This window comes from Cnephaeus nilssonii (assembly GCF_951640355.1).
Source record: "Cnephaeus nilssonii genome assembly, chromosome: 3".
Taxonomy (NCBI): domain Eukaryota; kingdom Metazoa; phylum Chordata; class Mammalia; order Chiroptera; family Vespertilionidae; genus Cnephaeus; species Cnephaeus nilssonii.
This window is the reverse complement of record NC_137074.1, coordinates 59,045,303-59,068,047: the sequence shown is the minus strand read 5'-3', so window position 1 is coordinate 59,068,047 and position 22,745 is coordinate 59,045,303. Positions and strand designations below refer to the sequence as shown.

At 41.4% G+C, this 22,745-nt stretch overlaps 1 protein-coding gene across 1 annotated transcript in view; it reads left to right on the top strand.

Moving 5' to 3' along the window:
• CFAP91 (cilia and flagella associated protein 91) overlaps positions 1-10,200 on the top strand; it is a 62,793-nt gene extending 52,593 nt beyond the window's left edge. The window contains exons 17-18 of the mRNA XM_079767320.1: positions 1,671-1,832; positions 10,115-10,200. Coding sequence (XP_079623446.1) covers positions 1,671-1,831 — 161 coding nt within the window. The 3' untranslated portion in view covers position 1,832; positions 10,115-10,200. The remainder of the gene's footprint in view (positions 1-1,670; positions 1,833-10,114) is intronic.
• The last annotated feature ends 12,545 nt before the right edge of the window (positions 10,201-22,745 follow it).

Sequence of the window (22,745 nt, the reverse complement as noted above, 5' to 3'; positions counted from 1 at the left end):
CTGCTGAGAGTAAATTCCTAGCAGTGAATAAGGTGTGTGAATTTTACATTTCGATAGGTACTACCAAATTGCCCCACAAAAAGATTGTTCTAACTCATACTCCCACCAGCATCATATGACAGCGCCTATAAGAGCAAAATTTAATTTTCAGGTAATAAATAGTTCTGTGTTACCTTACTTTATAAAAGGGATATTGTGTTATCTAGATCCTTAAGAAAATATGCAACTCCTTTCTACTTCTCTGAGGTCCCAAGTGAGGTCAGCCTGTGTCAGATAAATTCTACCCAAGGGAATCCAAAGATAGGGGAAAACTGTATTTAACAGTTACTCGTTTGTGACTCCAGCTTCTCCTGGCTCTGAGGGAAGGAGCTGGAGGGGAACTTGAGCTGAAGGAATCCAGTGGGTCTTGTTTGTGGGCACACTGGACAAGTCCTTAGCCTCTTCACTTTATATATTTAAGAATATATATTTTTAAATGATGAGAGAGAGGAAGGGGGCAGAGAGAGAGAGGGAGAGAGAGAGACAAAGCGAGAAACGTAGATTTGTTGTTCCACTTACTTACGCATTCATTGGTTGCTTTTTGTATGTGCCCTGGCTAACTGGAGATTGAACCCACAACCTTGACATATCAGGACGATGCTCTAACCAACTGAGCTACCCAGCCAGGGTGGCCTCCTCCCTTTAAGTACATCAAATCAAGAAAACCTTATGGACAGGGGGCACGCACTAGAACCTTTGTTTCTCTTTTCAAATAAGTGAGCCATATGTATTTTATGTACTCTTGACCCCAATTTAAGATATTATATGCAGTCCATTTTGAGATATCTTTTTTTTTTTAGTTGAGGGATGGGAAAGACCTGAAGAGACCTGTATATAGATGTAAAATAATAGTAACTACCAAATTTTAAATGCTGCTAAGTTCTAGACAAGGTACTAAGCATGTTTAAAAGTACCTGATCTAAATTTCTTACAACAGCTGTAGGTGTGTTGTCATTATTCAGTTAAGGAACTTAGTGCTTAGACACATTATAAAACTTGCATATTTGAACCATGATCTATGTGGCTCCAAAGTCCCCGTACTTTTGGGTATACTACTGTGAAGTGCTACAGGTTGCTGTGCGACTTACCCTGTATAAATCGGATGGTACCTGAAGAGCATAGAATCCACCGTACTTCTTACTGCCCTTTGCTAGCTATATGACTTTGGGCAGATTACTTAATCTTTCTGTGTCTCAGTTTCCTCATCTGAAAATGGGGATATTAATAAAACTCTCTTTTAGGGTTGTGAGGTTTAAATGAATAATTATATGCCAACTGCTTAAAACAGTGCCTGGCATAAAATAAGGAAAAATGCTAAATGCTAACATCATCATCATCATGATTACTCCTTTGCAAGGGAAAAGAGATGCTTAATGTACTAAGCCTTGATGATAAACATTCTTAAGCGTGTGGAGCTAGGACCACCTTCTAAAGCCATGAGCCTCCATATTAGAAACTGAGGCTCAAAGGGAAGTATGGGGCACCTTACCTTTAAGTCATTTATGATCTTTGTGTTACAAAATTTGCATTCTGATGCAAAATTATCATTTCTATCACGGCTATCTTGAAAACATGTGGGAATGAATTAGTTCAGACTTTCAGAGTAAAAATTCTTTTGTCACTTGGCACAGTGAGGAACGCACAGCGGAAGCATATTCTTGCAGCCCATCAGATTATCCACGGGCACACAGGAGACATGCTTGCAAGGGACTTTGCTGAACAACCGCAAGATGAGGGCTCAGACACTGACAAGTTTCTTAAGGAAAAAACCCAAAGTGAGAAAGACAGCTAAGGTGAGTTTGATTTTCCATTTGGAAGGAAGTAGGGAGGAGGGAACGTAGCATCATTCAGCTTTGAGCTATCTAAAATAATAAAAGCATAAAATGCAAATCAACCGAATGGCGGAACAGCTGAACGACCGTCTGGACAACCACGCTATGACACCAGCCCAGCCAAGGTGGGTGCGATGTGATTGGTTGGGGGCCCTGCCATTGCCCCATGATCACCTCATGGAGTTCCATGATCCATCGCCCCCCAGAGGGAGGCCCAGGCTACCCGGCCCGCGGTGCTGTGGTGGGTGAGCGGGGCCTCCCTCTGCGGGGCATCGATCAAGGGACTCCCAGACTTTGAGAGGGTACAGGCCGGGCTGAGGGACCTCCCCCATCCCTCACCCCCCAGTGCATGAATTTTGTGCACCGGGCCTCTAGTACTCTAATAATCATCATGTGAAAAGATTCCCATTGTTTAAGAAGATGAAACACTCCCATTTAAATTGGTATATTTCATCTAAGATATGGAATATGCTATTGAAATTGTTAGAGAATATAGTAGATATTATAGCAGTTGGATTCTTGTGACCAGAAAATGGGACTCTAGATTATTTTTATAGTTTCTTTTAGTGTGTGACTGTACTTATCACAAATAAAGCTGCAAAAAAAAAAAAAAAAAAAAAAGAGCTTGTTCTCATGGAGGTTCCCCTATTGCATTGTGCTTGTTGTAAGCATAGCACTAGGCACAGCCTGTCTGATTCCAGCTCAGATGCCTTGTGCAATGTCCACCAGGGGTTGGTTTTAGGCTCAACTAAATAGTCACATGCATAGGACTAACATGGACCACGTTTGATAGGATTTGCGTATCAGTCTACTCAGCAAGATACCAGGCAGGAACCGCAGCGTCCAGCAGAGCCTCAGGCAGTTCTCTTCCTGTGGGAGCTCTTGCTGTAGCCACACAGAAGAACACAGCCACTTTCTTTAGCCCCCAGGTTACATAGTTCAGGTACAAGGAAAAGAGATTCACATTGAGTGGTTGCAGGATTTGTCTGGTTTACGTGCCCCAGGGCCAGTATCGCTTGTAACAATTCCACAGGCAGAGTTTCCAGGGTCCCCCAATGGATTTGCCCAGTTAACAAAAGTCAGCACACTCAGGGAAACTCAAAGCTACAGTTTCCTATTCAGTATTAATAATTCACTTATAACCCTTCCCAATAAGATTCTAGTTACCACTCAGGGGTCATTTTTGCCTCAAGTAGTGTTAGTAACATTCTTGACACGTATGACCTATCAGATGACTAGGAGAACAGAGCTAAAGAGTCAATTGAAACTAAAATTCTCATGAGAAGGGAAAATGGAGTGAACCCTTTGCCTATACCTTCTCCCTCACCCTCCCATGGCAGAGGCACATCATTCACTGTTGGGCCTGAAGGTATGCTGTGAGGCTAGGGAAGGAGCCAAGCTTAGGGGGGAAATGGAGCCTGGTGGTCAGAAGGATTGGGGGTTGGCCATCTCTGCCACCAACCGTAGAATCTTACATAATTAGTTTCTTTTCACTTGAGGCATGCCCATGCTCATGTGACCGAGAGAACCTCTTAGGGGAATCTGCTGGGACTTTAAGTCTTAATAAAAGAGGGTCATGGAAGGAGGGTTGAGATGAGAGGGCAGTGAAGAAAGAAAGCAGAGAAAAAATTGATAAAGGACTCTTAAATATCAGGCTGTGGATATCATTACAGCAGAAAAGCTTTTTTATTTTTAATATACTTTTATTGATTTCAGAGAAGAAGGGAGACATAGAAACATCAATGATGAGAGGGAATCATCGATTGGCTGCCTCCTGCACACCCCGCACTGGGAATCGAGCCCACAACCCAGGCATGATCCCTGACCAGGATTCGAACCATAACTCTCTGGTTTACAGGTCGATGCTCAAACACTGAGCCACACAAGCCAGGCAGTAAAGCTTTTGTATTTAATTAATAATGAAATAACCTCTGAAATCATTGAAGATATAATCCATATATTTATATGCATGTTATATGCTATCTGTATAATATAAATTCAAGGACCAAAGCATTTTGACTATCATTATTGTGATAAAAGTCAACCTTGTTGTTGGGGTAGTCATTTTTCTTACATGCAAATGTAATGAGATTAATAATTTATATAGTTTGAATTGAATACATCCGCATTTCTTAGTATAACACACCTGTTCTATGACATCCATGGTGATCTGTGAAATCAAGCCACAGGAGTGTTAAAATGATTTTTTCCTTTATGCTTACTGAAACTAAAATACATTTCGTTAAAACCCATTATAATTATAAAGTACAGTTAAAAATATTGTTGCTAAGCTAACCAAAGACACTCAGCAAGAAAGAGCAACCAATAAATTAATAAAGTATCTTCTTAATACTCGATTGAATGTTTGGAACATGATGCTTAATGGCTCCCATTGTATATATTTTTCCTTCTTCCTTCTCTCAGAGGGAAGATGGGAAGGACAGCTGTGAGATTTTAATAATGCTGAGAGAAAGGGGCAGTAGGCATGGACCACTGGTTAACATTTTTTAAATCGGCTGGAAGACAATAAAGAGCTAATAACGCAGTGAGGAGTTTCGGGGCAAAAATTTAGGAGAAGACAAACTCAGAGCATTGGCGCTGGCCTTTGGAGCCACTTTGTTTAACCAGAGGGAATATGCAACTTCTTTAAAAATGTGGCTGAAAGGCTTTACAGTGCTTTTGCCAGCTTTGTCAGACTAGGGGGACAAAAACTGGAGTCAACATTGAGGCTCTGGTGACTCCTCCATTTGGGCTGGGACTCGGAAGGGCTGTGGTCTGGTGGTAAGGGCTGCTTGGGTGTAGAACAAGCATGTCAGACTCGCAGCCCGCTGGCCGCATGCGGCCCACAACAAACATTTCTGCGGCCCAGCCAATATAACGGTATGTAAGACACGTTTTAATAAAAATTTCATAACTTCATTTTTACAATATCCTGTTACACATAATTATTAGTAATGAACTACAACTTTCGATAATGACTGATTACTATAATCGTGTTGCATTCATTTCCCTTACGCGCCTTTTGCGCAGGCGCGCCATTTCTTTCCACTAATACTAGCAGCGAGTATTTTCGCAGCTGATTGCCGTGTCATTAGTCTTGGACTGACTTGTTTGGTGTGAGCAACAGGAAAATATGTCACTTTCGGAGTACAAGAAAAATAGGTTTATTTGTGTTACTCTTATTAATTTGTGCAGTTATTCAGTGTCTGGTAAGTTAATATTCAAGAAAAAATATTAATTTTTATTAAACTGTTCCATTATTTTATGTTAACAATTACTCATTTTTTCATCCCTTTGTATTCAGCATGTCTCTATCAAAATAAACTTACGTTTCTATGAAAATTGAAGCTTTTGGGGTTTTTTTTTGGCCCAAATAAACTTAAACCTTGTTTATTTGGCCCGTGTTAGCCTTTGAGTTTGACATGCTTGCTGTAAACTATCCCTCTCATAGACCACAGTTCAGCTTCTAATCATTTGAATGATCCAAAAAATATCTCAATCCCAGAAATTAAATTAAAGAGATCCTTAATTCCTGTTGCCTCAAAAACTTGTCAGAAACAAAAGTTAAATTCTCATTGGAGAAAGTTGACATTATTCTAGACCTCAGTTTATTTTCACAAACAGTTTGTCATGTACGGTTTCCAGAACACAATCAAGAATGTCCCGATTTATAAGGAGGCACATAAAAATGTAAACAAGCAGCAGCAGAAATTATGTGGATCATAGAAACAGACCTAAAGGGAGCTAAAATATTGGAATTAGTAGACATGGATTTTAAAATAATTATGCTTATTGCTTTGGATTTCTAGTCTCCAGAATTGTGAGAAAATCAATTTCTGTGTTTAAGCTTCCCAGTCTCTGGTGTTTTGTTATGGCAACCCACTCTAAGACAGATTTTGATCCCTGGAGTGGAGTGTTGCCACAACAAATACTTAAGCATGTGGCAGCGGCTTTGGAACTAGACAATGGGCAGAGGCGGGAAGAGCTGCGAGGTGCATGCTGGAGATATGGATGCTCATGGCAATTCTGGTGAACTTTCAGACAGAAGTGAGGAATGCGTTATTGGAAAGCAGAGGAAAGCCAATCCATGTTATAAAGCAGCGAAGAACTTAGCTAAACTTTGTTCTCTTTTATGGAAGGTAGAACTTGCAAGCAATGAAATTGGATGTTTAGCTGAGAAGATTTCTAAACAAAATGTTTAAGGAGTTGGTTTCTTCTGGCTGCTTATAGTAAAATGTGAAGGAAGAGAGATGAAGAAGGAATTGCTAAGCAAAAAGGAGCAAGAACTTGAAGATTCGGAAGATTCTTAGCCTATCTGTATATCAAAACATAAGAAAGTATATTCTGAAAAGAACACTAAGGATGTGGCTGAACAGTTATTTGATAGAGAGCTTATGCGAACTGAAAGCGCCGGAGATGGCATGAAATGAAGGAAGGCTGTCAGGCTTCTTGGATTTGACCAGATGAGACAATACAGTTATTATGCTCCAAATGTGCACAATTCTTCAAGAGACAAAAATAACCTGGAAGGCGATTTAAAATTAGGGCCACTGTCTCAGTTTCAACAGGTCAGATGACCTCTGCCCAGAACCTTAAGGGTGGGACCACCCATAGGACCCTACCCAGGGATGCACTGAGAGCCGTGGGGATGGCACACTGTAGAGGTGAAGGGGTGGGGTCACCCTGCATGGGAGTACTTGGGCCATGCTAGTGACCTGGAAGCTAGGACAATGAGCTAAAGGATTAGTCTCAAGCTTTAAGCTCCAGGAGAATTTGTCTGGCTAAGCTTTGGACTTGCGTGGGACCCATTCCTTTTTTCTTCCTCCCACTTCTCCCTTTTGGAGTGAGAATATCTATCCTGTGCCTGACCCACCATTATATTTTGAAGCACATAACTTGTCTGATTCACAGCTGGGGAAGAATGTTGCCTCAAGATGAATCAAACCTTAAGACTCACCCACATGTAAATTAGATGATATTGAAATTAGATATTGGACTTTAGAATTTAGAATTGATGTTCAGATGAGTTAAGACCTTGGAGCTGTTGGGATGGAATGAATGTATTTTGCATGAGAAGGACGTGAATTTGGGGGATGGGTGTGGAATGCTCTGCACTGAATTGTGTCATCCCCAAATTCATATGTTGAAGCCCTAACGTCCAAGATACTGATGTTTGGAAATGAGGCGTGTGAGAGATAATTAGGATTAGATGAGATCATGAGGGTGGGCTCCTCGTGATGGGAATAGTGTGTGTATTAGAAGAGACACTAGAGTTTGCTCTCTGTCCTTCTCTGCCATGTGAGGACACAGTTAGAAGGCAGCCATCTATAAAATGTTTCATAAAGCAGTGTCAGCCATTTCAGAGTTGAAATTATGCAGCGTGTTCTCTGATAAAAATGCAATGAAATTAGAAATCAATGACAAGATAATTCTAATATGTTTGGAAATTTAGAAATGTAGGTGTAAATAATCTCTTTATCAAAAAAGTGTCAGAACAGCCCTGGCTGGTTTGGCTCAGTGGATAGAGCATCGGCCTGAAGACTGAAGGGTCCTGGGTTCAATTCCAGTCAAGGGCACATGCCCGGGGTTGTGGTGGATCCCTGGTGGGGGTCTTGCAGGAGGCAGCTAGTTGGTGGTTCTCTCTCATCATTGATGCTTCTCTCTCTCTCTCTCTCTCTCTCTCTCTCTCTCTCTCTCTCCCCCTTCCTCTCTGAAATCAATAAAGTATATATGTATTTTTAAAAGTGTCAGAACAGAAACTAGAAAATATTTTGAACTGAAGAATAACAAAAGTGCTATGTATGTATCAAACTTGTGGAATGCTGCTAGTGTGGCACTTACACAGAAATTTGTAGTCTTAAAGGCATTTATTAGAAAAGAAAAGGTGAAAATAAGACTAAGCATCCTCTTTAAGAAATTATAAAAAGAACAGCAAATTAGAGGCAAAAATGTAAAAGGAAGGAAATAACAAAATAAAAATAACAGAAATTAATAAAACAGAAAATAGACATGTCTTCTGATTCTCTGCAATAAAAAAAAATAATGGGCACATTGTAAGTGTCATATTTCTAAAGGCATTGGAGAGCTGGGGAAACAAGGGGACTAGATGCACTAAAATGGCAGAGAGGAAAGAGTCCTTGCTAAGTGATCTGAGGTCGCTGGCCACGGCTTGAGGAAGACTGAGGGACTTTACTAACGGAATGGTGATCTGCTTTATAGACTTCCTGAGCTGTCAAAAGCTAAAAGATGTCTTGGGTTGGTGAACACAGTACAATATACAGATGATATATTATTGAATTGTACCCCTGAAACCTATATTCTTTTATTAACCAGTGTCACCCCAATAAAATCAATAAAAAATACAGTAAAATATTTAAAAAGGAATCCTTTGTATATTATTCTAGTCCCATTAAAAAAAAAAAAAAGGAGAGGAGATTAGGACACAGACAATTCACAGATCAGGAGGTGGCCATGTGAAGATACAGCAAGAAGGCGGCCATCTGCAAGCCAAGAAGAAAGGCCTCAGAAGGAACGAACCTGCTGGCACCTTGATCTTGGACTTACAGTCTCCAGAACTGAGAGGAAATAAAGTTGTTATTTAAGCCGGCCAGTCTGAGGTATTTGTTATGGCATCCCTGGCTAACTAACAAAAAATTACGGAATTAAAAAAAAAAAGTTAAAGCAGAGAGATAAATTGAAGAAGGAATTGTTAAGCAAAAAAGAACAAAAAGTTGAAGAAGAGTTCAATTCTTACACATATATGTAGTGGATATATTTTCTGAGTTTAAATTACACTTCCAGGAGCGGTTTTTGAATCTTGAAACAAGTGCAAAGGAAATGTCCATATTTCAAGTCTATTTGTGCAATGGAAGCATGTCCACCTAACCTTCCAGTGGAAGTGATTGAACTGTGTTGTAATGAAATGTCAAAAGGCCTCTAATGGAATTCTAGAGATACCTTCTAAGTGATAAGTATGCACAATTAGAAGCCTGTGCTCACAATTAATAGCAGCGTTGGAGCAAGTGTCTGTGTGGACGACATCTTCAAAGCTGAGGTGGGGAATGTCTCCTTGCACATCACCATTGACAGCGAACATTTGCAGTCTATTTTGAACTTCAGTTAAGCAAAATTATTCCTAAATACTAGTTCATTCTCATTAGTAGATCTCTTTTACAAAAAATAAATACTAGTTCATTCTCATGAGTAGATCTCTATTACAAAAAAAACAACTGTAGTCAATTATATTATTAGTCTTTTGAATTTTATAAAAAAAAGTAGTATGATGGTTTATTTTCTCTCTTGTTATTAGAGTACCTACATAATGTCCTGGATTTTGTCTTTTGGCTCATAGAGGCTAAAATACTATCAGTCTCTTTGCAGAAAAAGTGTCAATCCCTACTTTCCAGCAGTTAAAATCAATGATGTAGAACTAAATACAGCAACATGGATGAATCTCACAGATAAAGGATTAAAAGAAGAAAAATTTAAAAAATCTAAAATGAGTATTGCTATGAAGTTCAAAATATTGTGTTTAGAAATGCATGATTAGGAGGTAAAGATATAAAGAAAGCAAGCAAGTGATTACTTTACAAATAAGAATAGTGATTACTTTAGAGGGTGGGAAAGGACTGTGATTGGGAAGGAGCAAGTGGGAGCTTATAGGGCTCTTGACGGGGGGGGGGGGGGGGGGGGCGGAGCGGGGAGCGGCGGTATTAACACAGATGAATGCTCTACATGAATTCATTAAGCTGCACATTGGTTTTCTGTACTTTCCTATTTGTGTAATATCTCATAATTAAAACTTAGAAATGTGTATGTGTATACACATGCATGTATATACCTGCATTATGCCTGCAACACACAGACAATTTCTGGAAGATCAACAGAAGATGGGTAAGTAGTTGTTGGTAAGCATGGAGACTGGAGACTGAAGGTCAGAATGAGGGGAAAAAGACTCACTTTCTTCATGTTTTTCTATATCCTTTAGTAGTTTGAATTTTTTATGGTGCATACATATTAAGTTTCCAGTTATAACCCATCTAATGTAAAAGTTTTAAGTGCTAGAATTGGAAGCTGAGACCTGTGAGCTAAGAAACATTCGTACCAGGGGCTCATAAGCGGCAGAGCTGGGATTTGCCCAGGGCTCTCTGACCTCAAAACCGGATTCTGTGTCACAGTAACTTTTTGGATGTATTGTTTTGATAATGATTGTTTCTCATGAACATTTGTGTTGTTTCTTACAGGCTATGATCTTTTTAAAAGAAGCTATACAAATCATCATAAAGAATTTCAGTAGTCTGTGCTTCTCCCAAGATGTGTGGTTCTTATGGGTTTGTCAATGTGTGATCCATGAAGAGTATATTCCTCTTAAACTCACAATGATTTAAAATGGTGTTCAGTAATAATAATCAAATGAAGGAGCTTTATTCTCTTTGGTCTGTGTACCAAAAGGCATGATAAGAAACTTCATAGCAGGACCGTTTATGAGATCCCTAAACTAGAAACCCAAATGTCCATCTACATGGCAATAGACAAATGGTGCTATAGCAATACCATCAGCTCACTATTGGGCTTTAGATCTAAGAAGCATATTCAAGCAACATCTGCACAGAGGGCAGTGTTGGAGAGCCATCTGTCCAGCCTGTGTACTGACAAACATCAGGGTTGGATGGATCCTTCCTCATTTAAAGATCGGTAAATAGAAAAAAACAATAAATAAACCAAAGCATCAACAACAAATTAACATGGGACCTGTGCAAAGAATTGCCAAAAGAAAATGTATGTTACTCTGAAAATGTATGTTTCTCTTATAAAATACCTTATTATAGAAAACAAGAAAAATTATCTGCTTGATGTTTTGAATAGGAGGCAAAAAAAAAAAGTGGCCTTCTAGGAAACTGAAACAGGGAATAATAAGAACAGACAGCAGCCAGAGAACAGACAGATGAAGGCTAAAAAGAAAAGAAAGCTGGCTGGTACTGGAAATAACGGGGGAACACTATGTAAAGTAGATGATTGTCTAACCGCTATGCTATACACCTGAACTAATACAAAATAATACTTCATTTGAACAAAAATTTTACATTAAAAAAAGAAAGCTGGCTAGATGAAACACACACACACACACACACACACACACACACACACACACACACGGCTAAAAATCCAATGACATCATTTGGATGAAGTTAAAAGAACAGAAATCTCACAGCAGAGAATAAAATTGGTATGTAACTGACAAAATTGTTAAGTCGTCCATTATGGGGTGGGAAGGAAAGGGCAAATATATGAAAAGGACAAAGGAACCAAAACATGTAAAATGGAAACAATAATCAAAGATTTTCTGAGATGGAAAAATACCTGATCATACAAACTTGAAAGGCTTTACCTTGTCCTTGGAAAGCCAGGATTTGAGCCCTAACTGGTTTGGCCCAGTGGGTAGAGCGTCGGCCTGTGGACTGAAAGGTCCCAGGTTCAATTCCCGTCAAGGGCATGTGCCTTGGTTGCGGGCACATCCGCAGTAGGAGGTGTGCAGGAGGTAGCTGATCGATTTGTGGGCACATCCCCAGTAGGAGGTGTGCAGGAGGCAGCTGATGGATGTTTCTAACTCTCTATCCCTCTCCCTTCCTCTCTGTAAAAAATCAATAAAATATATATATATATATATAAAAAGAAAGCCAGGATTTGGCATCTTTCCCCCTCCTCCTAAGAATCACAGACAAACAGATAAGTACTGCACAAGTAAGGAAGCAATTGAATTTTGTTTTTTCCTTTTAAATTGCTAACCTGAGCTAGGTAAAGGTTATATTAGTCAATCCTGGAAAAAAAAAATCAGGAACACAAAATGAGAAGAATCGAGTTAGGATTGATAGGATAGAAAGTGGGAACAGCAGACTTTCTCTGTAAAGAGCCTAAAGTAACTATTTTAGGCTTTGCAGGCCAGATGGTCTCTGATGCTGCTACTCAACTCTGCTGTTGTAGAGTGAAAACAGCCATAAATAACACATAAATGGGTAAATGTGGCTGTGTTCCAATAAAACTTTATTTACAAAAACTGGCAGCAGACAGGATTTGGCCCATGGACCATCGTTTGCCCATTCCTTCTCTATAGCGATGAACTAAAGTTAAAATCAATACCTACTTTTAAAAAGGATTTAAATGGCTTCTAATAAAGAACAAGAAACTTAGAATATTTTCTTTTTTAATCCTCAACTGAGGATATTTTTTCCATTGATCTTTAGAGAGAGAGTGGAAGTAAAGGGAGGAAGGGGAGAGAGGGAGAGAGAGAGAGAGAGAGAGAGAGAGAGAGAGAGAGAAACATCCATGTGAGAGAGAACATCGACTGGTTGCCTCTTGTGTGCTTTGAACTGGCCTGGGATTGAACCTGCAACCCAAGTATGTGCCCTTGACTGGGAATTGAACTCATGACCCTTTCATATGCAGGCTGATGCTCTAACCACTGAGCAACTGGCAAGGGCTAAACTAGAATATTTTCTTAAAAAACTTTATGTAGTCTTCCAAAAACTGTTTTGTATTTAGACAAAAAGAAAAATATAAGGTGTTACAGAATTCCCATTAGCTAACTGAAGTTTACCAGGGGAGGACAACTTTTTCTGATACTGGCAACACTCTAATTATAATGACTGGAATTTAAACACCCAAATTTGATAACCTTTGCTTTAGAAAATAAATCACCTGAGCGATAAGCAAAACTTATGTTTAAAGCCATGTTATCATGGCAACCAGAGCCATGCAGTGGATTGAGGCTAAACTAATATAGTCAGCTAGAGGCCTGGTGCATGAATTCATGTACCAGTGGGGTCACTCAGCCTGGCCTGCGGGATCAGGCTGAAACTGGATCTCTGACATCCCCCAAAGGGTCCCGGATTGCAATAGGGCTCAGGCCAGGCCGAGAGACCCTACTGGTGTACAGTCGGGGCCAGGTGGGACTGCAGGAGGGCTCCAGGGCGTATCCGGCCATCTAGCTCAGTCCCCATTGGCCAGACCCCAGCAGCAAGCTAACCTACCGGTTGGAGCATCTGCCCCCTGGTGATCAGTGCACATCATAGCGAGCAGTTGAGTGGCCTTAGCATATCATTAACATATTATGCTTTGATTGGTTGAAGGGCTGACTGGTCAACCGGACACTTAGCATATTAGGCTTTTATTATATAGGATAGCAATACACAATCACAATAAATGAATTCTGAGGTTGAAAATGTCTTTTTCATGGATACATATTCAGATATAGTGACTCCTTGTGCCACTTAACAAAGGCATTGCTTCTCTCCAAAATGCTTAAAAATAGGCAAGGTAAAATCCAAGTAAGAAGTATGTAGTGTTAATACACACTTTGGGATGAGAAACTATTAGCACAAAATTATTGGATATTCCAAATTTCTGAAGTGCAGAGCTCCCAGATAAATTACATTGAAGTCTGAGTATATGCTAGTTCAGGGGGAGCTCCCACTACGAACTCTCATCCCTGCCTCAATTCTAGACCCTGGTACCCACTCGAGAATAGAGTTGCATCTACTAAGAAGACTTGGAGTGCGTTTATGTAGCAGGCTGCACGGAGGCTCACAGACCCAGTTACTAGTAGAATGGGGAATGCCAGTGAGCACATGAATGGCAATGAATGGCCTTCAACTGTGCTTACTGTGAAGCAAAAGCCAAGCTAGTGCATTTCGCAGTGCAGTGGCATGGAGGTTAAGAGGGTGGGCTCTGGAGTCTGAATCGAAGTCCCAGTGCAATGACAATGTGTCCTCAGACAAGTTACTTGACCTAACTAAGCCTTAGCTTCCCCGTGTCTAAAATAGTATAATCGTAGAATGAAGATGTAATGAATTAATTCATATAAAAGGCTTAGAATAGCAACTGGCATATGAACACCCAATAAGCACCAATTCGCTAATTTTACTGTCACTCTGGGATAGAAGCAAAGGAGAGATGGGTGGAGCATGTTTCTTGCCTTTAAGGCAAAATAGCTGCACCTATTGCTTCATGAAAAGTGGACCAATGGATGTCAGTCTTTAGCAGATGAGTTTCTCCATCTCACTTGGGGAGAGTAAGAGGGAGAATATGGATGTGCTGTCATCCTTCCCTCCCCACAAGTGGGGAAGGGAGAGGAATGATTGCCCCATGCTCTGTAGAAGCGTGAAGTATCTATAATAATAAAAGCATAACATGCTAATTAGACTGGAAAGCCATACGACCTTCCAGATGTCATTCCGGACATTCTTCCTGATGAAACCGTGTCAGCGGGGGCTGAGGCAGAGGCAGTTAGGGGCGATCAGGCAGGCAGGCGAGAAGTTAGGGGCGATCAGGCAGGCAAGGGACTGGTTAGGGGCGATCAGGCAGGCAGGCAAGTGGTTAGGGGTGATCAGGCAGGCAAGGGAGTGGTTAGGGGTGATCAGGCAGGCAGGTGAGTGGTTAGGGGTGATCAGGTAGGCAGACAGAGGGGGTTAGGGGCAATCAGGCAGGCAGGCAAGTGGTTAGGGGTGATCAGGCAGGCAGGCAGAGGTGGTTAGGGGCATCAGGCAGGCAGGAACAGTGGTTAGGGGCGATTAGGCAGGCAGGCGAGCCATTAGGAGTCAGCAATCCTGTATTGCGAGAGGGTGCAGGCCAGGCTGAGGGACCCCCAATCCCCTGTGCATGAATTTTGTGCCCCAGGCCTCTAGTTTACAATAAAGGCTCCCTCTGACTGGACATCAAAGCAGTAGAAGAAAGTATCATGAAGAAGGATTTCCCAGAAAACATTGAAAACGAGGCATCTTTTACTATGAGGCAACATTTACTGCCAAATGTTGAAGAAACCAGAAGCAAGGGCTATGGTGGTTCTCAATCATGGCCGCATGTTAAAGTCATCTCAGTACTTTAAAAGTTGGTTCTTGGACCTCTCTCCAGACCAATTAAGATAGAATATAAGGGGCTGATATCCAAAATATATAAAGAACTCATGCAACTCAATAGCAAAACCTCCCCCAAATAATCCTATTATAATGGGCAGAAGATCTGAATAGACATTTTCCAAAGAACATACACAGATGGCCAGCAGGTGTGTGGAAAGATGCTCAGCATCATTAATTATCAGAGAAATGCAAATCAAAATCACATGATATATATCACCTTACACCTGTTAGAATGGCTGTTACCAAAAAACAAAAGCAATAAATGTTGGCAAGCATGTGGAGAAAAGGGGACACTGTGCATTATTGGTGGGAGTAATTGTGCAGCCACTACGGAAAACAGTATGGAAGTTTCTCACAAAATTAAAAGTAGAACTACCATATTACCCAGCAATTCCACTTTTGTTATCTGAAGAAAACAAAAACACCAACTTGAAAACATAGATGCACCTAGGTGTCCACTGGTGGATGAATGGATAAAGAAATGATTGTATATTATACAATGGAATGTTATTCAAACATAAAAAAGAATGAAATCTTGCCATTTGGGACAACATGGTTGAGCCTTGAGGGTGTTATGATAAGTGAAATAAGTCAGACAAAGGCAAATACTATATGATCTCTCTTATATGTGGAATCTAAAACAAAACAAAACCCTGGAGCTTACAGATGCAGAGAACACACTGGTGGTTACCAGAGGCAAGGAAGGGGGCTGGGAGGAGTGGGTGAAGGACATACATTAATTTTATTAAGGAATCTGGATTACAGCTATATGACATAACTTCATGGAGGGGAGTGGGGGAAGTTTACCCAAGGAACTTAGGAAATGAGTAGAGACTAGAAGACTAAAGGAGCTATACATAAGCACTGTAGTTAAATGCAGAAATGTTCTTCTCACTGTTTATTTTACTTTCAATAAAGGTTAAAGATGTCATATTTAAACATAACAATAAAGTAAGTTTCCAATTATGACAGAAAGAAGAGGTCAGCAATTCTTCCCTTAAAAAAGTATATAACTGGACAAAATTGTCAAAAACACCCATTTTAGGGCACCAGCAGTGGACAGCAAACTGAAAACCTGCTAGAGATTTAGGTAAAAACAGAAATCAGCTACTATGCCTCAACCTCCACTCAGCTCAGTCAGCAGGGATGGCAGCTTTCTAGCCAGCAGCTGTGCTGCCAAAGGGGAGACTGGACATAGGGTGGGGAGGTGGGGCGAAATCTTATGATTTTACAGGCTGAAAGTAGCAATCTCAGTTAGAAATAAACAGGAGGGGGAAAGAGCCCATAGCTTTGCTAGCCCAAGGATACAGTCCCAGTTGAGGTGAGCAGCAGACCAAACAGAAATTTAATGGGGAAATCCTGGGAGTGTTGAGATAAGTTCTCTATACATGCCTGGCTGACTGAGAATACTACAAGTTAGCCCAAACAGGGAAAGGAATGGAGAAACAAAACCCAGACAGGACAAATAGAAAACAGCAACACAGTACACCTAAACCCAACCATAACATACACTAAATATTAGTGGTTCAAGCACTCTAAATAAAAAGCACAGGTTGTAAAATGGATTTTTAAAAGCAAAAGCCACTATATGGCATTTATAAGGGAAACTGATAATATAAAAACAAAGAATGAAAGTAAGTAAATGGAAAAAGGCACACCAGGACAGTATTTACCACAGAGTGGTTCTATTGATATACCTGGCAAAGAAAATGGGAAGACAAAGAGTATTACCACTGGAATAGAATAGAGAACCCAGAAATCACCCAAACCACTATGCTCAATTAATATTTGACAAAGGAGGCAAGAACATACAATGGTGTCATGACAGTCTCTTCAATAAATGGTGTTGGGAAAATTGGACAGATACATGTGAAAAAAAAAAAAGAAACTAGACCACCAACTTATACCATACACAAAAATAAACTCAAAATGGATTAAGGATTTAAACGTAAGACAGGAAACCATAAAAATATTAGAGGAATCCACAGGCAGCAAAATCTCAGACATATGCTGAAGCAATATCTCACCGATACAGCTCCTAGGGCAATGGAAACTAAAGAGAAAATAAACAAATGGGACTACATCAAAATAAAAAGCTTCTGCACAGCAAAAGAAACCATCAACAAAACAACAAGAAAGCCCACTCCATGGGAGAACATATTTGCCATGCTATCTCTGATAAGGGTTTAATCTCCAACATTTACAGGGAACTCATACAACTTAACAAAAGGAAGATAAAGAACCCAATAGAAAAATGGGCAACAGACCTAAATAGATACTTTTTGAAAGAGGACATAAGGAAGACCAAGAGATATATGAAAACATGCTCAAAGTCACTAATCATCCGAGAGATGCAAATCAAAACGACAATGTGGTACCATCTCACACCTCTCAGAATAACTGTCATCAACAAATCAATAAATGACAAGTGCTGGCGAGGGTGTGGAGAAAAAGGAACCCTCATGCACTGCTAGTGGGAATGCAGACTGGTGCAGCCACTGTGGAGAACAGTATGGAGTTTCCTCAAAAAACTGAAAATGGAACTCCCATTTGACCCAGTGATCTCACTTCTAGGAATATATCCCAAGAAACTAGAAACACCAATCAGAAAGGATATATGCACCCCTATGTTCATAGAGCACAATTCCAATAGCTAAGATTTGGAAACAGCCTAAGTGCCCATCAGCAGATGAGTGGATTAGAAAACGGTGGTACATATACACAATGGAATACTACGCTGAGGTAAAAAAGAATGAATTATTACCATTTGCAATAGCATGGATGGAACTGGAGAGCACTATGCTAAGTGAAATAAGCCAGTCAGAGAAAGATAAATAGCACATGATCTCACTCATTTGTGAAATAAACTGATGAACAAAAACAGATTCAGAGACAGAGAAGCATTGATCAGACCATCAAACCTCAGAGGGAAGGTAGGGGAGGGTGAGGGTAAGGGGAGAGATCAACCAAAGGACTTGTCTGCATGCATATAAGCCTAATTAATGGACACAGACACCAGGGGGGTGAGGGCATGAGTGGGGGTGGGGTGGGGGGAATAAGGACACATGTGTAATACCTTAATCAATAAATAAAAATAAATAAATAAAAATAAAAAATTTAAAAAAGAGTATTACCAGAGATGTTTTAAAAAATGCTTTAGCTCAGCCAGTATGGCTCAGTGGTTGAGCATTGACCTATGAACCAGGAGTTCATGATTCGATTCCCAGACAGGGCACATGCCTACGTTGCAGTCTCGATCCCAGAAATCAATAAAAATATATTTTTAAAAAAGAATGCTTTATAATGATAAAAGGATCAATTCATCAGGAAAACTGAACAATCTTAACTATTTATGCCCCTAATAGCTGAGCTTCAAAATCTATGACAAAACTGACAGAACTAAAGAAAAAGACAAATCTAAAATCATAGTTGGAGATTTAACACTTTTCTCTCAATAATAGATAGAACAATTAGACAAGAAAGCAGTAAGGTTATAGAAAGTTTGAACAATTTGACCTAATCAAAACACTACACCCAACAACTACAGCACACATATTCTTTTCAAGCATACATAGATCATTTATCAAGACAGGCTATATCATGGGCCATAAAACAAGTGTCAACAAATTTCAAAAGACTGAAATCTAATGGAATAAGTTCTTTGGCCACAGAAATAATTAAATTAGAAATCAGGAGAAAAAAATAGTGTTAGTAAATTCGCTAATATTTGGAGGTTAAACAATACATTTCTAAATAACCTTTGTGTTAAAGAAGAAATGACATTGGAAATTAGAAAGTACTTCGATCAGAATGATTGAGAAAATATAACTTTGAAATTTGAGATGCACCTAAAGCAGTGCTTACAGAGAAATGTGTAACTTTATATAATCACTAGAGGCCCGATGCATGAAGATTTGTGCAAGAATAGGCCTTCCTTCCCCTGGCTGCTGGCACCGGCTTCCCTCTGGCACCCGGGACCCCGGCTGCTTTGTTCCAGCCGCCGCCAGGCCTCTGGGACCAGGGCTGCTTGCTCCGGCAGCTGCCGCCACCCACCGGGGGGCATGCTCTGAACCACGCCACGCCGCTTGGAGCACGCCCCCTCCCCTGGTGTGTGTCCGCTGGGGTGGGGGCAGCATGCAGTCCCCTCCTGCCCATCTGCGCAGCAGCTCCTCCTGAGCCGGTCCTGATGCCCGGCTAATTTGCATATTACCTGTTTATATAGAGAGATTATATAGAGAGATATTAGAAAAAAAAGTTTAAAATCAGTTATCTAAGTTCCCACCAAGAGAAGGTAAAAAAGGAAAAGCAAAGTAAACCCAAAGTGTGTTGTAAGAGGGATATTTTAAGGTGAGAGCAGAAATCAATGAAATAAAACTTACCAATAATAGAGATAATTAACAAAACCAAAATTTGGTTATTTGAAAGATTAATGAAAGTAATAAACGCCTAGAAAGACGGATTTAAAAAGGAAAAACACGAATTATGTCAAGAATCAGAGAAGTTAACATCACTACACTGAAAGAAGGCATGTCTCTACAGGTCCTACAGGCATTAAAAGGATAATAGGGAATATTTTGAAAACTTATGACAATAAATTTGATAGTTTAGATGAAATGGGCCAAGTCCATATATTCATAATCTCCATAATAAATACTTTTAAAGACTGGTAAATTGTACTTTAAAATTTTTAAAAATAATACTAATAAATTAAAATAAAAGTACCTGCAATTTAAAGACACTTAAATACTTGAATGATTTCTTGAATTCCTACTCGAGGAATTCAAGATCATATCACATTTTACAGAGAATAAAGGTCTAAGCCACCACTTGGCTGCGGCTGACTGGCTAAGCAACCTCAATTGTCTTAAATATGATCAGTGTTTGTTTATTGTTCATGGAATAAGCACAATTTTTGCAAGCGATTATCCGTCTCACGGGCTGGAGGTATTCCTCATCTGACCCCTAAATTTACATGTTATTCAAAATTTCCTATATAATATTGTGGAGCAAAGCTATCGCTGTTAGAGTCTTGTCACTGCTTCCAACTTGTGATAAAATGGGATCCCTTTCAAAGGGAAGGGTCCTGTCCCTCGTCTCAGGCACCTACTGCCCGCACCCAAGGACCACAGGGCGTGGGGTCCTCCGAGATCGCCTCCGGGGACCAGAGCCTCACCTGCCGTGTGGCCCTGGCTGACCTCTTTCCAGGGGCCGGCTTCAGCCCATTCCAGAGGAATCCTAAGAGATTTTTGAAAAGGACCATCTGACTGGCTGATAAACACCTATTTTCCTCAGGCTTAACCTGATTTTACACGGTTAGCACATCACCCTTTAGTTGACTCTCTCAGTTCTTTTAAAATGCAAATATTCCTGGAGGGAGGTAAACATTAAATGAATACACTAAGGAGACTCCTTGGGTTTATCAGATCCGCTATTCTCTTAGGAGTGGCTTAGGAGCTCAGTACCCTGGTGGCTGCAAATGACAACTTCCCAGCTGTGCTTGAGGTCGACTCAGACCCTCGTCCGGGACATTGATAAGCTCTCCTCATAACTGCAGTGTATTTTCTGAGCTGAGAGCCAGGCCTGACCTTAAAACTGCACGCAGAGACTCGAGAGGCCAGGCAGTCTTACAGCCTTTCTCCTGCCGTCTGGTCCGTGACACCACACAGCAGACCCAGAGATCCCTCCAAAAACCTGAGAAGAGTTTCTTTGCCTTAGTGATTTTATAACCTGCTCTCTGTGCCCTGTTTCTGGGGTAAATAATTCACCATTTTTATAAGAGAGATAAGGCCAGGCTCGTGGGAGCCAGGAGAGATTTGAGAGATGACGAAAGCTGTGTGTTTTATCCATGACCCAAGGACTCTGGCAAGCTGCCCTCCCTGAGCTGGGATCTTGCCTTTTTTTCTGGACACAGAAATGCCTGTCTCTACAAAAAGGTCTACTTTTATTTTTAAGATTTTATATTATTTTACTTTATTTTATTATTTTTTAAAAATATATTTTATTGATTTTTTACAGAGAGGAAGGAAGAGGGATAGAGAGCTAGAAACATCGATGAGAGAGAAACATCGACCAGCTGCCCCCCGCACACCCCCCACTGGGATGTGCCCGCAACCAATGTACATGCCCTTGACCGGAATCAAACCTGGGACCTTTCAGTCCGCAGACCAACGCTCTATCCACTGAGCCAAACCGGTTTTGGCAGATTTTATATTATTTTAGAGCAGTCTTAGGTTCACAGCAAAATTGAGGGGAAGGTACAGTCCCCATATACTCCCTGCCCCCACACATGCACAGCCTCCTCATTATCTACACCCACCACCAGAGTGGTGCATTTGTTACAATTGATGAGCCCACACTGACACATACTAATTACCCAAAGTCTCTAGTTTACATTAGAGTTCACTCTTGGTGTGCATTCCATGGGCTTACATAAATGTGTAATGACATGAAACTGCCACTGTGTATCACACAAGGGTGTTTTCCCTGCCCTACAAACCCTCTGCGCTCCCAGGAAAGCCTACTTTTCTTCCTGGAAATGAGTTTCCTGGGTGAGTTTCTAACCTTTTCCAGCCTTCCCAACCCCTGTGGCTGTGGTCATGGCCCTCTGGGCCTAGCTTTGGGGGTCTCAGAGGTGCCGCCAACCCCAGCATATAGCCCCCAGGCACCGTCGACAGGCTGTTTCCACTGGGACCCAAGTCCAATATTTCACTTATTCTGGGTCCTCTCTGCCCAAGGCCCAAACCAATCTCCCAACCAAGGGGATTTATAATCCAGCGCCACCCGGCCCTCGCAGAATCCCCCGTGGACGGTCAGAAACTTGCTGAAAAGAAGGAGGCCGGTGACCAGGGGTCCCAGCCCCTGCTGCTGGCAGTGAGCTGTGCAGCCATCTAATGTCCTGCATCCGGTTGGGAAGGGCCAGCAAGTGACCACTTGAACAATGCTGACCCCCTAGGAAATGTGAGACTCAAATCTTCCCCACCCCGAGGGAGGGGCAAATTGAGTGGAAGAGAAGAAAGCAATTTAATTACAAAATAAAACAAAACAAAAAAACATACTTCAGTAGTCCTGCTGTTCGCATCAGAAGGGCTCGATTAAAATATATAGTTCAAAATAAAAACAATTTAAATCAGGAAATAAGTGTAAGGAAGCCCAAATTTTCACATGGAAGGTGCTGTGATAATTTTGGGGAAACCCACCTTTCCCCCAGGGGGTAAAAGGGCCATCACAGCTGGCAGGGAGCAGGAAGGATCAGGCTAAGAGTGGGGGCTGGTGGCACTCGGAGGGGAGGAGGGAAGAACCCTTAGATGCTGCCCCCGGGGCCGCTCTCCCTGCTCCCGGCCAGGCAGCCGCCAGCTGTCCTGCGGGAGAGCCACAGGGAACTGCGCTCAGTCCCCCCACCGCACCCCCTCTTTCCTCCTTGCCTGTCTCTCTCACGCCCATGCGGCCCCCTGACACCAGCAGAATCCAATACTCTGCTCACTTTCAGGTGCAGTAACACTCTCAGGGAAGGTGGCTTAAAGGAAGGAAAAATGGCTAGGAGATCGAAGTTTAAAATAACTCTGCCACAGTGGCTAACGTTAAGAGACCCTTGGAAGCACAACATTTGCTCAGAACTAGTTAGACAAAGCAGATGCTAGCAACGTTCCCAGCCCTCTGCTGTGTTTCACAGCGAAGACCTGGGAGAGAGAAAAGCGCGGGCACAGAGTGAGAGTGAATACGGTAATCTGTTCCTTTGCTGGTTGGAGTGCTGGACTTGGGACTTAGGAGTGCCCGACGGGGTCCACTTGGAGCCACATCTGACCGGCCCTGAGATGGAGGTGAGAGACGGGATTGGCTCACATCCTGGGGAACACAACCTGTGACCGGGGCGAGGACGGGGACGCACTGCCCGACTTCACTGAGCCGCAGGCTCTCCCTGCCAGGGAAGGGCTCCCCTGAGAAAAGCAAAGGACTAAGCGAATGG